This window comes from Eutrigla gurnardus (assembly GCF_963514095.1).
Source record: "Eutrigla gurnardus genome assembly, chromosome: 15".
NCBI lineage: Eukaryota > Metazoa > Chordata > Actinopteri > Perciformes > Triglidae > Eutrigla > Eutrigla gurnardus.
Genome location: NC_139938.1, coordinates 14,973,737 through 14,986,861, shown reverse-complemented (window position 1 = coordinate 14,986,861; position 13,125 = coordinate 14,973,737). Strand labels below are relative to the sequence as shown.

The 13,125-nt window shown below is 43.1% G+C and overlaps 1 protein-coding gene across 1 annotated transcript; it reads left to right on the top strand.

Moving 5' to 3' along the window:
- The first annotated feature begins 502 nt into the window (after nucleotides 1–502).
- Nucleotides 503–12,355, top strand: ltn1 (listerin E3 ubiquitin protein ligase 1). Its single transcript, XM_084029702.1, has 32 exons — nucleotides 503–626; nucleotides 891–1,097; nucleotides 1,219–1,317; nucleotides 1,600–1,830; nucleotides 1,922–1,974; nucleotides 2,081–2,261; nucleotides 2,471–2,644; nucleotides 2,827–3,017; nucleotides 3,253–3,400; nucleotides 3,497–3,754; nucleotides 3,899–4,210; nucleotides 4,366–4,581; nucleotides 5,631–5,672; nucleotides 5,765–5,954; nucleotides 6,110–6,349; nucleotides 6,432–6,585; nucleotides 6,728–6,878; nucleotides 7,058–7,268; nucleotides 7,385–7,529; nucleotides 7,724–7,837; nucleotides 7,916–8,043; nucleotides 8,123–8,258; nucleotides 8,376–8,520; nucleotides 8,622–8,835; nucleotides 8,989–9,226; nucleotides 9,544–9,621; nucleotides 9,717–9,903; nucleotides 10,077–10,242; nucleotides 10,340–10,560; nucleotides 10,704–10,898; nucleotides 11,158–11,325; nucleotides 11,645–12,355. Exons 1-32 carry the CDS (start codon nucleotides 585–587, stop codon nucleotides 11,705–11,707), a joined length of 5,298 nt encoding a protein of 1,765 aa, XP_083885828.1. The 5' UTR covers nucleotides 503–584; the 3' UTR covers nucleotides 11,708–12,355.
- The last annotated feature ends 770 nt before the right edge of the window (nucleotides 12,356–13,125 follow it).

The following is a 13,125-nucleotide window of genomic DNA, read 5'->3' as shown; positions in this document are numbered from 1 at the left end:
TGAGTGCACAATGCTATTAGATCTCTCCAAATGGACATAAAGAAGAAATCCATAATGGAAGTAACTTTATATATTTCAAGTAAAGCAATTCTGTTTTGTGCACTCAAAGTGCAACTGTGTGATTTACCTGATTCGAAAAAGAAAAATATAACATGCATTTTAACTGACATTATAGTATAGAACAGATAACCAATATGGCATCATTCTGCATATCGTTTGAATGAGGGACCAATTTTGATCATGCATGTCTTATCCTGCCAATCCTGGATAAATCTACAGACCTCAATGTTTACAGTTTTCATTGAAAACAGTTTTCTCTACCCAAGATTAAAATAAAATTTAAATTACAAGAACTGTAAACAAGTTTAACACCAAATGTCATCAGTGTACAGTATAACTTCAGTGTTAAATGATTGAGATGGTAAAATTATTTTTGGTACCGACAGCATTACAGTCGCGAGGATGACGTTTTATTTTGAAAGATGTATACCGGAAGTGTTGAGTTACTTCCGCTAAACACGATCGGCGTATTCTGCCCTGTGTCATTTAAAACGCCTAGAAAGTTTCAAGATTAATGCGTATCCATGGGGGGTAAGAATAAACAGCGAACTAAAGGAAATGTTCGGGTAAGTGGCGCTGTCTGTACGTCAACGTAGCTAACGTCACGGTGTTAAAGTAACGTTAAGGTTATGTTTGCTAGCATTCACGAGCACATGCTAATGTAAACTTCACAGCTAACGCTCGCGGTGAACGTCGTGTTAAGGCTACGTGTAGCTGTGTTGTCCCAACTGTCATAACCACAACGTGTACCTTTGGCTTTCAACTCTCATGGGATGTAGTTTTTAATATATATACATATATATAACCACACGGTTCTCTTTCGCTACTAGCCGTCCAGTAGCGGCCGGGCTGCTGAGGTACTGACCCGCGAGGGTGGTGTCATCCCGGGGTTTGTGGGCTTCGACACAGCGGTCACCACGGAGCTGAGTTATGTCCCCGCTGTCCACGGCGCGGAGGAGATAGACAACCTGGTAGATGCAGACTTCCGCCTGGTCCTCAGGAAACTGTCGAAGAGGGATGCTGTTACCAGACTGAAAGTGAGTTTAACACACATACGTAGCCTAATATGCCATTCATAGCTAGAACCAACCTAAAATGACATAAAACACAGTCCCCATGGACAGCAATCTCTCATTGGGTGTGTTGTACTCTTCTCAGGCTGTGCAGGACTTTGGGTCCATGTGTCAGGAACGGGATGCTGACGATGTGAAAGGGGTCCTGCCATACTGGCCAAGGATTTACTGCAAGATAGCAGTGGTGAGCTGGTCATTCCCCACACATTCACAGCATACATTTTTCTATCAACATCGCATCACTCATCACAATTCTTCAAACTTACCATCTTAAACATGTAAATAAACACTCCCATCATACGTTTTTGACGAGTCTCACACAGCAAATGAAAGTAATGTATCCCATTTCAAATGATTGTCAATATATTTCAACCAGAGGTTGGCTGACAGCATACTCACAACATTTGAATGAGACTTTAATGTGTGCACGTTACGAGAACGTTGTCTTCATCGTTATGTCTCTCAGGACCATGATCGCCGGATCAGGGAGGCCACCCAGCAGGCCTTTGAGCAGCTGGTGCTGAAAGTGCGTCGCAGCTTGGCCCCCTTTCTGAAGAGCTTGATGGGCCACTGGATTCTGTCCCAGTGTGACACTTACACACCTGCAGCCTCCGCTGCATGCCAGGCCTTCAACGCTGCTTTCTCACCCACCAAACAGCCCGAGGCTCTCAGCTTCTGCAAGGATGAGATCCTTAATGTTAGTAGGAGTGGTTACTTCGGTGCAGACAAGGGAAGTTGTAATGCGCTGAAACTAAATTTAACATATTGTTTTTATTCTTATAATGCAGGTGCTTCAAGATATTTTATTAAAGGAAACAGCGGACACACTGAGCGATCCACAGTAAGTTTTGCTCATTAGTCTACGTGTCCATTGCTCTAACTGTGGAGGCACAATGCTGCATTCTATCAGATTCCTTGCTGACGCACTGGTTCCCCTTGTTTTCTAGAATTGTGACAGAGGAGGAGAGAGAAGGAAAATATGTGCGTGTACTGACCAGTTCTTTGTTGGGGGTGAAGAAACTGCTTTCCCTGTTGCTCCAGAGTGACAGGGTGGCTCTGGAGGAAAGACTAGCACATCTTCTTAACTCTGGGAAGTTCTGGAAGTACAGCAAACACAAGACACCACAGGTACTGGCATTGCATAGGGCTTGTTCACCGAGTATATGCACATAGTGTAACTGAATTTGGTAACAGTTTGTTTGGAATCGGCTGTAAAAATCCCTGAATCCTTGGGAGCCGGTCTCTCTGGATGCATTTATGTTGTTGTGAATAATGTTGATGTTTTTACGTAATGCAATAATCTGTTTTTGTGTCTGCTTCTGTGTGTTTCTCAACAGGTGCGAGGGGCATTTTTCGAGATGGTGTGTGCTCTGTGTGAGTATACTCCAGGACTGGTCCAGGCTGAAGCAGCACGACTCTGCCCCAATGTTCTCCTCAGCATTGACGACACCGATCCTGTGGTGCTGCCTCCTGTATGGGAGGCTGTTCTTCATGTCGTGTCTTCGCTTCCTGTAAGCTTGTGTTTTAAATGAGGACCTCATATGTATGGTTATGCTAATGCCATTATAATGTCAGGAGTTCTGTCTACCCTGTGTTATTAAAGTACACATGATGAGTAGTGCAATGAGGAGATCTACCGATGTAGCCAATTTATAGTTGTGTGGCATCTAATCTAATACTGCTTCTATTTCAGGATTGCTGGACATACGTGAACGCCAAGAAGGGCTTCTTACCGAAACTTTGGGCTCTACTAAAAGAGGGTGGCAAAGGCATGGCTAAAGCACTCCACCCTAATCTGATGCCGCTACTTAGCAAACTACCCCAACAGGTCACCGATCCGACCTTGGACTTCTACTCCACTTTCTTCTCGTCATCCATACAAGGGTACATTTATTGCTGTTGCAGTGTCTTGCAAAAGATTTAGCGGAGAAAAAAATTTGAAGTCTTATTTTACAAATTTAAAGACTTTTTCCTGCTGTTATTCATAGCAGTGGAACAGAATTGTTTTATTTTGTTTGTGATTTTGCATACGTTAACCATATCTTTAGATGTCTGTTATAAACCGTTATTCCTGCATCACGATCGACTATAATCATTAGTGTCTGTGTGTTTGTCTCAGTCTGTCTAGTGAGCGTGCAGCAACTAGCCCGTCAGAAAGTGCAGTTATAGTGACTTCTGTTGTTGAGTGTTTGAGGTACTGCATACTGCACAGTACAGAAGAAGAAGAGGAACAAAAACAAATACGAACCATGCTTATTTCACAGCAGGTGGGGTCACACTCTCTCACATACGTTCCACATCATATCAGAAGTACTTAAGTCCCTATCTGTCTCACATTTTGTCGTTGTCTTTTTTTTTTATAGCTCTTGCCACTACTAGAAACGGCTCTTGGAAATCCCTCCCTTCAAAATGGTCCTCTGTTCCTTTTGGTCACGGAAATGCTTGTTTCCTGGGAGAAAAGGGCAGGCCTACACAGTGAAGATGAAGCTAATGGCAACAGAGATGTCTTTCAAGGGCTTCTGGCAGACTTCTGGGAAGGGCTCGGTGTGTTGTTTATGCGTTATGCCGACAATGAGGATGCAGATCCACAGGCTTTGGAAGGGGTGGCTACCTTGTTGCAGGTACGTTTGGCTTTGGGGAATCTCTGGCAAGGATACTGCAGATCAATGTGGCCGTCAGACTCACTCATGTCTTTACAAGTGGTCAAAGTGAAACGGAAAACAGGAAATAAATAACTCTATTCTCACTTTCTCTTATGTCTCCAGGTAATGCGCTACCCTGACAGAGTAAAAAGAAAGCACATCCAGAAGAAGAAATCTGTCAAGATCTGTTTCTCTAAGCCAGAGGACAATGGAAAAACTGGAGTGGAGGCGGAAGGTGTTGAGAAACCTGCTCAGACAGTGTCTGGGCTGGTGAATGAGCAGGCATTTGGGTCCCTACAGACCCAGCATTTTGAGGATGTAGTATGCCAGCTGGCCCAACTCTGCCTGGTGCATGTGAATGAGAAAAACTCAGAGCGACATCTTGTTTTCCTCTCCCTTCTCCTGCAGTCGTTCCACACACACAGGGTCTTCAGTGTAAGTCATATTTGCTCATTATAGATACAAGTGTTTTTCAGTGTCAATCCTTTGGAGCCATCAATTTGTCTTTGTAATGGGCATATTTTTGAGAAAGTTGCATGAAAGAATTCCATATCGCAATTAACTTTTCCCCTAAACTGTGCTTGTCTTAGACATTGGCCGAATTGGATAAAAACATAATGGACGGTGAGCAAAAGGACGAGGTGACCATGAAGAATCCAGCAATGGAGTTCCTGCTGGAGCGGGTGGTGGTTTGGCTGGCTGAGAAGGGGTGCAGAGACACCGAGTACCTGGTTGAGATGGTCTTCAGCTCACTCTACTGCTGCAGCCAACAGGAGACCACCCGCATCCTCAACCACATCACCACGGTAACCCAAGACGCAGATGCCATGTGATATGATCTGAGGCCCAGGATTTAGAGTTCACACCTTACAGGGGTGGATTGCCATGGTAACATAAGCCATGCTGCACAACCAACCTGCTCTCTTAAAATCGGTATTCATACCTTATATGTAGGGCTGTACCAAATATTTAAAAACTTTAGTCACAGCGTTATTTGAATTTAGTAAAGATTAAGCTACACTAATATAAGGCCTATTATTAATATTACACTAGTTGTAGAGTTAGACATTTCCAAAATCCATCGCAAATTTTTCTCTAAGGAAATATCCGGCCTCAATACATAACGTTTCACATTTTCATTGAGGTTAAAAAAAACTTAAAAAATGCAAACATACCTATATTAACAGGGCGGTCTAGAACCACCATAAATAACTTTTCTATAACCACATTAAAAAAAATGAGGACATATTCTCTTATCAAATGTTCATATCCTATATTCACTTATTTGAATTCTTGAGCCGATGCAGTGAGACATGCTGGAGTCCTGCATTACAGTCCCACAGAATGGCTATGCATTTAGTGATTATAAGATGAAAGTAAGCCTTCATACTGCCTTGAATTATGCTTTCATATTCATCCTTTTTTTTCCCCCCAAGCAACTGAAATAATAAAGCAGAAATTTTCACACACACCATAATTTCCCAAAGGGAATAAATCAAGTATTTTCTAGTCTATGAGAATACATCCAAGCAACACATTAATTTAATGGCATACACAAATAATAATAATATAATAAACTGTATTTGTATAGCACTTTTCAAAAACATAGTTACAAGGTGCTTTACAAGATTCCATTCAAATGTAATTATAGTCATTTCTACTCGTGCTCTGGTAGTCCTATAATAAATTAAGCCAAATGAATGAAAATATATCCTGGGTTCGTTGACGCTGCTTTGTAGTGAAGGCCTCTGATGTTGATTCACGTCTCTTATGGGTGCCATGATGACCCCCCCGTGCTGTAGATTAAACCTATGTTGCTGTTGCTGCCATTTATGCTCTTCCCTCTGTTTTGTAGATGGATTTAGAGTGGGGAGTTATCCTGCAAATTATACGGAAGGTAGGAGTCTTCTGTGCACAGTTTTCTCCATCTATACATTACATTTACATACGAGTAGTTACAAACATCCCGGCTTCTATCTCTCATTTCAGGCATGTACAGATCCTGAAACCCTGAAGAACTGTAGTGATTGGCTGAAAGGTTCGGTTCTGGGCGAGCGACTCTTGGGGTTGACTGAGGAGCTGTGCAAGGTGGGATGCAGCTCTACCACTTCTACCTCTTCTACCAGCAACCACAGTTGGACACTCATCAGCTTGGTGCTCTCCCAGCACCACAACAATGGTGAACACGGACACACACGAGCAAATTCTAATTATTTTTTTTCTCAGCGGAAAAGTACCTTTTTGCTGTACTCTTGGTGCATGTCGTTTGTGGATTTTCCTATTGGTCACCAAACTTTATAATCATCTTTTTTTTATCTGATTTTACTTGTGCAGGGCCTCTGATAGGGGAGGTTTACATGGAGAAGATGTTAGAGAGGCTCCATGCCACTCTGTCTGAGACCAAGAGTCTGTCGGATGCAGGCCACACAGAGCCGCTCATCTGCTTCATCTGCGACGTGGCTGCCACGTTCTTCTCCTCCGTACAGAACTGTCTTCTCCTTCTCTCGGCCGAGGAACTCTTGTTCACCGTCTTCAAGCTCACTGCCCAAGATCAAACACAAACACACCTCTCTGGTAAGTACCTGCTCAGTGCACGGACATATTTATAGTTTTCAGGGAAGCTAAATTACTAATTGTGTCGAGTATGCTTTCAAAGACTCACTTTTAGATAAGCTGAGGAATGTGTGTGTGGCTGGGGTCCAGTCATTGGTCCAGCACTCTGAATATGAGCTCAAGGAAGGAGGTTTCCTGCACAGCGCAGCCCTTTGGGTGACAAACCAACTACTCACCATCTCTCTGGATATAAAAAGGTAACAAAACCCTAGAGGATTTGTCAGTAATCACTCCCCACATTTAGGCCTGATTACTTTGTCTGAATCTGTGCAACCATGTCTTAAGAATCCGTCCCAAAACTTTGTTGTGGTTCTAACACTTCTTGGTGTTATTTTTCAGTTTGCAGGTCCTAATAGTGGCTGTAAAGAGCCTTGTGGAGACAATCATCTCTGTCTGTGATAAAGATTCCCCCCTGCTCATCCAGTTCTTTACACAACTGATGCCCAGCCAGACGGAATGGACAAGGATCAGACGAGCCCTCCCTCCTCAGGTGAGCCAGCCAAGTCATCATCCTTACTGAAAGTAAGGAAAGTAATTACGTAGTTCAGGCACTACCATACATCGGTTATGAAGAACCTGCTGTGGGAGGTTTCTGCTTTAATCAAGAATCCCTGCACAAAACGCTTAACATTCATAAGTTGTTCTTCCCCTTTTTTCTGTCCTCTGCAGTGGATCAAAACCCCCTTACTCTCCAGCCGTCACAGAGGAGTTTGTGAAAAACCCTCCATGGACATCTGGAAGTTGAGGGTGTCAACGAGGCCACCAGCCCACTTATGTGCCTGTGCTCTTTTGGGGAGCGTTGCCCGGACCGCTGCATTCATAACTCATGACGAAAAGGAGGCAGATTATCCTTCACACTTGCCAAACCTCAAGTACACAGGTACATGCACACACAGAAAGTGAACGAAATGTTTCTGTAACATAGGTTGTCTTTTTATGTCTGTCAATCTATGATGATGTTTAATATGTTTCTATTTGTATGCCTTTCTGTGGCAGTTTCAGAACTGTTGTATGCACTGCAGTGGTGTAAGGAGGTCGAGTACATCCCTGCCTGTCAAAGCCTGCTGACTGACTCGGGGCTGATAGAAGGACTCCAGAGCCAGGTGCCAATGAAAGATCTGCTGGGGACACTCTACACAAGGTCAGCTACACAGATCAATACATGCAATGATTTTCTACATATACAGTGTTAATGGAGCCTCCTCAACAACAACAAAAATCCTGTTTTAGAACAAATTAATGAAATGAAGATTTTAATATACGTTTATATTCCCAGGCAGTCATTTAAAAAAAAATATAAACTGGATATATGTGTATTATATTGATACCCTGTAGGTCAGTGGAGGATGGAGGTCTCTGGTCTCTGACTCTAGAAAACTACATCAACACCAACAACCTAGCAGCCACACACAGTGCAACCGTGAAGATGCTATATGGCAGAATGGACAGGTAAAGGCTCACATTCAAATCTATTATAAGACCCCTTTTACCATTGTCATATATTGAAATGTGTCTGTCTGTGGTCAGTTTGTTCCCAGTATCTCAAAGCAAACTGAGCACACTTCAGGTGCTCTGCCCCAACATGACCAACGAAGACAGAGATAATCTTGTTGCTCTTGCAGCTGCTGGAATAATCAACTGGCAAGAGAATGATGGTAGGAATACACACACACAAGTATCGCCACAATGCATACATATAAAATATAAAATAATAATTGTGTGTGTGTGTGACAGATGTGTATGGGTGTCTGGCGGTGCTGCTGTGCTGTCTACAAGCCAACACGCATGTAGAGGCGGAGGTTTTGCAGGCTATCCTTGCCACTGTGATGGAGTGGAGGACCAGCAAGGTGGACTGGTTCCTCTTTAGCAGGTAATGTAATCGCACAAAAACGTAGACGTGTTTTTTCTATTTTAATTACATCTTCTGAAATGCTGTCTCCGTGTTTTACTTATATGCCTACATCTGTTATGTCTCATGGTATTTCAGTGACCTGTCTAAAGCAACTGCGGAACAGTTGAACCTTTCCGTGGAGATGATGCGTTTCCTGTCCTGGCTGGTGGCTAATTGTCCCAGAGTTCTCGGGAGCAGCCAGTGGGACTTCTTGCTCTGCTCTATGTTAGCCTGGTTGGAGGTGAGACACAGATACATACTTATTGTGTTGTTTTGTGACATTGAGGTCAGGGGCCGTAGGGTGGTCTTTACTTTAATTTGCTTGCTTGAATTCCGTTTCAGACTTCCAGCGAGAATGTGAGTAGTCTATGGAATCCATGGGTGCAGCTGTTCGTGTGCGAGAACACCGCGTTGATCGTGAAGCTGAACCAGTTCTTCACATCATCTGCGCCTGACATACAAGAGAAGCTGCCCTCCGAACTGACCGGTGAATGGAGAGACTTCTTCGTTGAAGGAATCTACAACCTGCTGTTGCCTCTTCCTGTCAGCATCACAGGTGTGTGTCTGTGTGTGTGTGCGCTTTATTTGATGTGTTTCACTATATCCAAAACCTGTAATTGCAATATACAGACAGTTATGGCAAGTTTATATAAGCACTTTATGTAATAGTCCTGAGTTCACAAACCTTCTGACTGTTGTCTGAATGCAGATTCCTTCACTGAACCGGATGACCCCGTGTTCCCGTTGGCGGTACTGCAGTCGGTCGGCGTTGCGCTGACATATGTGCCTGTGCAGCAGCTAAAACAGAACTCCCTGCCAGCAAGGTTCATAGCGGACCAGAAGACAAACCTGCCACAGCCCCTCCAGACGCTCCTGAACACTTTCTGTCCTCTGCTGCTGTTTAAGGCCAGGCCTCTGCAGATCACTGTCTACCACTTGTTGGAAAAGTAAGGCTTTTGTTCCAGAGTCTGCATCAGTGTGCAAATGGGGGTAGCTTCTCCTTAAATTAACATTAAAAAAGCATTTTCTGCGTCATGCTTAAAGTGTTATGCCTGTCCTGAGACATTTAGGACCCTGCAGGAGGTTTGGAATGATCTCAGGTTGGGTGATCATTTCTATTTTATCACCAGGTGGCGGCATAGCTCAGCGTCTGATGGAGCAGTGAAATATTAGAACATTTTAAGCTTTTTCTAAACATTTTCTGCAAGTGTTACAGTTAAAGTTGCCTGAATATGCCTAACATAGTGGCTTGTTGTCAATACAGGGTCATGCCTGAGCTGCCCGAGTGTGATGGAGAAGGAGACAACAACAAGTCTGATGATGATAGAGATGAGCCATGTCTGTGAGTATACAGACGAAATCATTCATGATTTTGGGCTTAATATAAGTTATATTTTCAAGTTCATTCTTACAGTTCTGCTTAATTTCTGTCTTCAGTTCTCCTCCAGCGTCTCTGATGGCCATCCTGTCGACCTGTGAGGAACTGTGTGATAGCATCCTGGCCGGGGTTCAGGTGGGAGAGTTTGCAGTGGTCCAGCCTCTCAGTGTGGAGTACTCCTGCATCCTGGGATACTTGCTGGCCTGGAAGCTGCTCCTCACTTTCTTCAAGTCCTCACCCTCCCATGTGAGTGATGATTAGTCCTCGGATGATCAGATATGACGTCCTTTGTGTTTGACTACTGTTTTACTGGTTTTGTCTTGTGGTTTGAGAGTGTATGAGAGTACATATAAGCTAGTAAACAGATTTCTCATGAATTATTGTCATAGTATTAAAGTGCTTTTCTGTTTTATTTCTAGCTGCGAGCCCATTACGCCCAGTATCTCAGGAGAAGTTGCTCCCTTAACAACCTCCTCCTTCACCTCTTCAAACTGATGCCCGAGAACCCCATCTATCCCGTCCAGGGGGCGGAGACAAAGGAGACCAAAACCTTTTTCACAGAGAGCCAGTCTCTGGCTGTTTGCGGTAAATGGCACGCATCCCACTTGCACAACTTCTGCACATAGCTGTGAAATGAAATGTGAAAAGCTTAGATCTCGCTCCCTGCGTTTCCTGCCCATAGACGGCGAGAGTGTCGAGTGGGAGCTCCGTCATCTGGCTTGCAGTGTGTACTACAGCACAGTGCAGGACCTGCCTGCCATGGTGCGGCTGTGGTGGAACAGCCAGGAGAAGAGAGTCAGCGCGGCGGCGGAGAAATTCACCATTAAATACGTCAGCCCTGTTCTCTCAGCCCAGGAGATCTCATCTGTCCACTCCAGCACTCAAATGTTCGACAGCATGACCGTAAGTCAACAAATGCAATGCATTTTACGAGTTGACTCACTGTGAGACTGAAAGAGCCCAGATGGTGAAGGCAAAAAAGTGTGTGTGTGTGTGTGTGTTTATTTGTTTTTATATATATTCATATATTCATCTTATTACCCCAGGTGAAGGCTCGCTCAGCAGCGCGGGAGGTGATTGCTACCTATTCTGTGGATGACATCTTCATCGAGTTGGTGATTCAGCTACCACAGAACCACCCTCTGGGCTCCATCACGGTGGAGAGTGGGAGGCGTGTGGGAGTTGCCGTACAGCAGTGGAGGAACTGGATGCTGCAACTGAGCACCTACCTGACACATCAGGTAGAAACACACCGTGGATTTAAATGCAGGAAGTTGGTGTTGTCTGTTCTTCACCCTGGTGCCAGATTCTATCCCAGCTCATGCAAGTTGTCTTGATATATACAGGAGTAGTGAGTGAGTGAGAGAGAGGAGAGGCAACGTGATAATAAATCAAACCAAAATGTTAAAAAGTACAGCTAAAACTGCAGGTTATCCATCTATCTATCTACAACAAACCAAGCAGTTCAGACAATGTACATATGGGTTTTTGTGTGTTTAGAATGGCAGCATAATGGAGGGCCTGGCGCTGTGGAAGACCAACGTGGATAAGCGCTTCGAGGGAATAGAGGACTGTATGATCTGCTTCTCCGTTATCCACGGTTCCAACTACTCCCTGCCCAAGAAGGGTTGCCGCACCTGCAAGAAGAAGTTCCACTCAGCGTGTTTGGTGAGATATGAGTCACGATCATATTACATCCACTGGTGGGCTGTCGAGATCTGGAGCATAAAATCTTTGATCAAGTATCATAACGGAGGGAACAATAGTTCTGTAGTTTCTTTGTTTATATACGTAACCAAAGATGTTTTATGATCTTTTCTCCTATTTACTGGGATCCAGTTAAAGGCATTATTCATAAATCCATAGCAATATTACTCTTTGTGTTGTACACTTTTCTGTCTTACATTTCTCAAATACCATATGAAGTTTACTGCAAAACAGCATATCGTTGTTGTCACTAATCTATTTGTATCTCATCTTTCTACAGTACAAATGGTTCACATCCAGCAACAAGTCCACCTGCCCGCTGTGCAGAGAAACATTCTTCTAACGATCTGTTGACCAGGGTGGAGAGATTGACGGATCATTTGTGATTTAATAGAGAAGCTTGTTAAGATCTAATTTATTCGGTCACAAAATGGGTTTAAATAGTGTCTCAGATGGTTTAAATGGCTGGCATTTCGTGTGCTCAGTGGAAGTCTGAACTAAAGTACAGTAAAAACTATTGCTAATTATATTTTGGGGACTTTTATGTCCATATTCAGTAGTTTGGGTTGTTAAGCTGTCAACGGCTTGTTCATCAGTGCTTTACTGTGCTGTATATCTGCAGCATTACTAGCTCCCTGACGAGGTTTTTCTGTTCATTTGTTTTTATCTTTTTTGCAGACATAATTTTTTACCATTTGAAACGTACAGGTGTGTAGAAGAGGCTGAATCAGAGTTGGTAAAATCAAAGCTGACGGAGTTGTCTATATAAGCACCTGTGGAAATGAGTAATTTAAAAAAAAGAAAGGTGTCACAAGTATTTCCTAATATTTAGGAGTGTAAAGCGATCATGTCTGAATTGTGACACACTTTTACCATTGTGTTATGGCGTGTTAAAGGTTTTTAAATTCAAAATGCCAATACTTCCCCTGTGCCTGTATACAGTTATGAAATGCTGGAAAGTAAATAAAATACACCTGGATGTTTATTATCAAAAGATGCAGTTTGACTTTGATTCAGAACTTGGAATCAGGGATCAAACAGAAAACCAAATGTCGTTGGAATGTGTGCTGGAGCCTTTATCTGCTCTGAATGTGATGGACTAGAGTAAGTGATGTCAAAGCTTTTTAGACGTATGTATTATTAATGGTCTTATTATTAATCATCATATTCTGGATTAATGGCTTTGAAACAACACACACAGCTGATCTGTAGTCTTACAAGATGCTGCCGTTTCCAGACCAAGAAACAGAACAAAGTACAGCGCTTCCATTTTCCCGGCGACTTGAGTTGTGTAATACAGAACAATGCATATGCAGGGAGATATGAATCTGGCTCAAAGACCGCTCATGCATATTTTTACTTTGTGCACACCCAGACTTTTAGTCTTGAATCCACAGTGTTTTATACATCTGACCCCAGGTGTATTATTATGCTCATGATCCATTAAATCTCTTTGGCGAAGCTAGCCGCTTTTATAAGTGAATGATCATTATCGTGGATATTGCGGTTTCCAGGGCCCAATCAACTAAGTATAAAGATTTAATGATTACAAAAACAAGAAATGTACACTTAAAGGATAAACCTAATGGGACTTGGTTAGAGGATATATTCCAACTGGGACCAGCTCTGCCTCTCGGCTACACACAAACTGGCTATATGTACAGGTATATAAATCAACTAATGTGACATTTATGACATACTTTTGCTATTCAGTCAACTGTTAACTGTTTTGTTAACCCACGCCTCCAATTACAGTTCTAT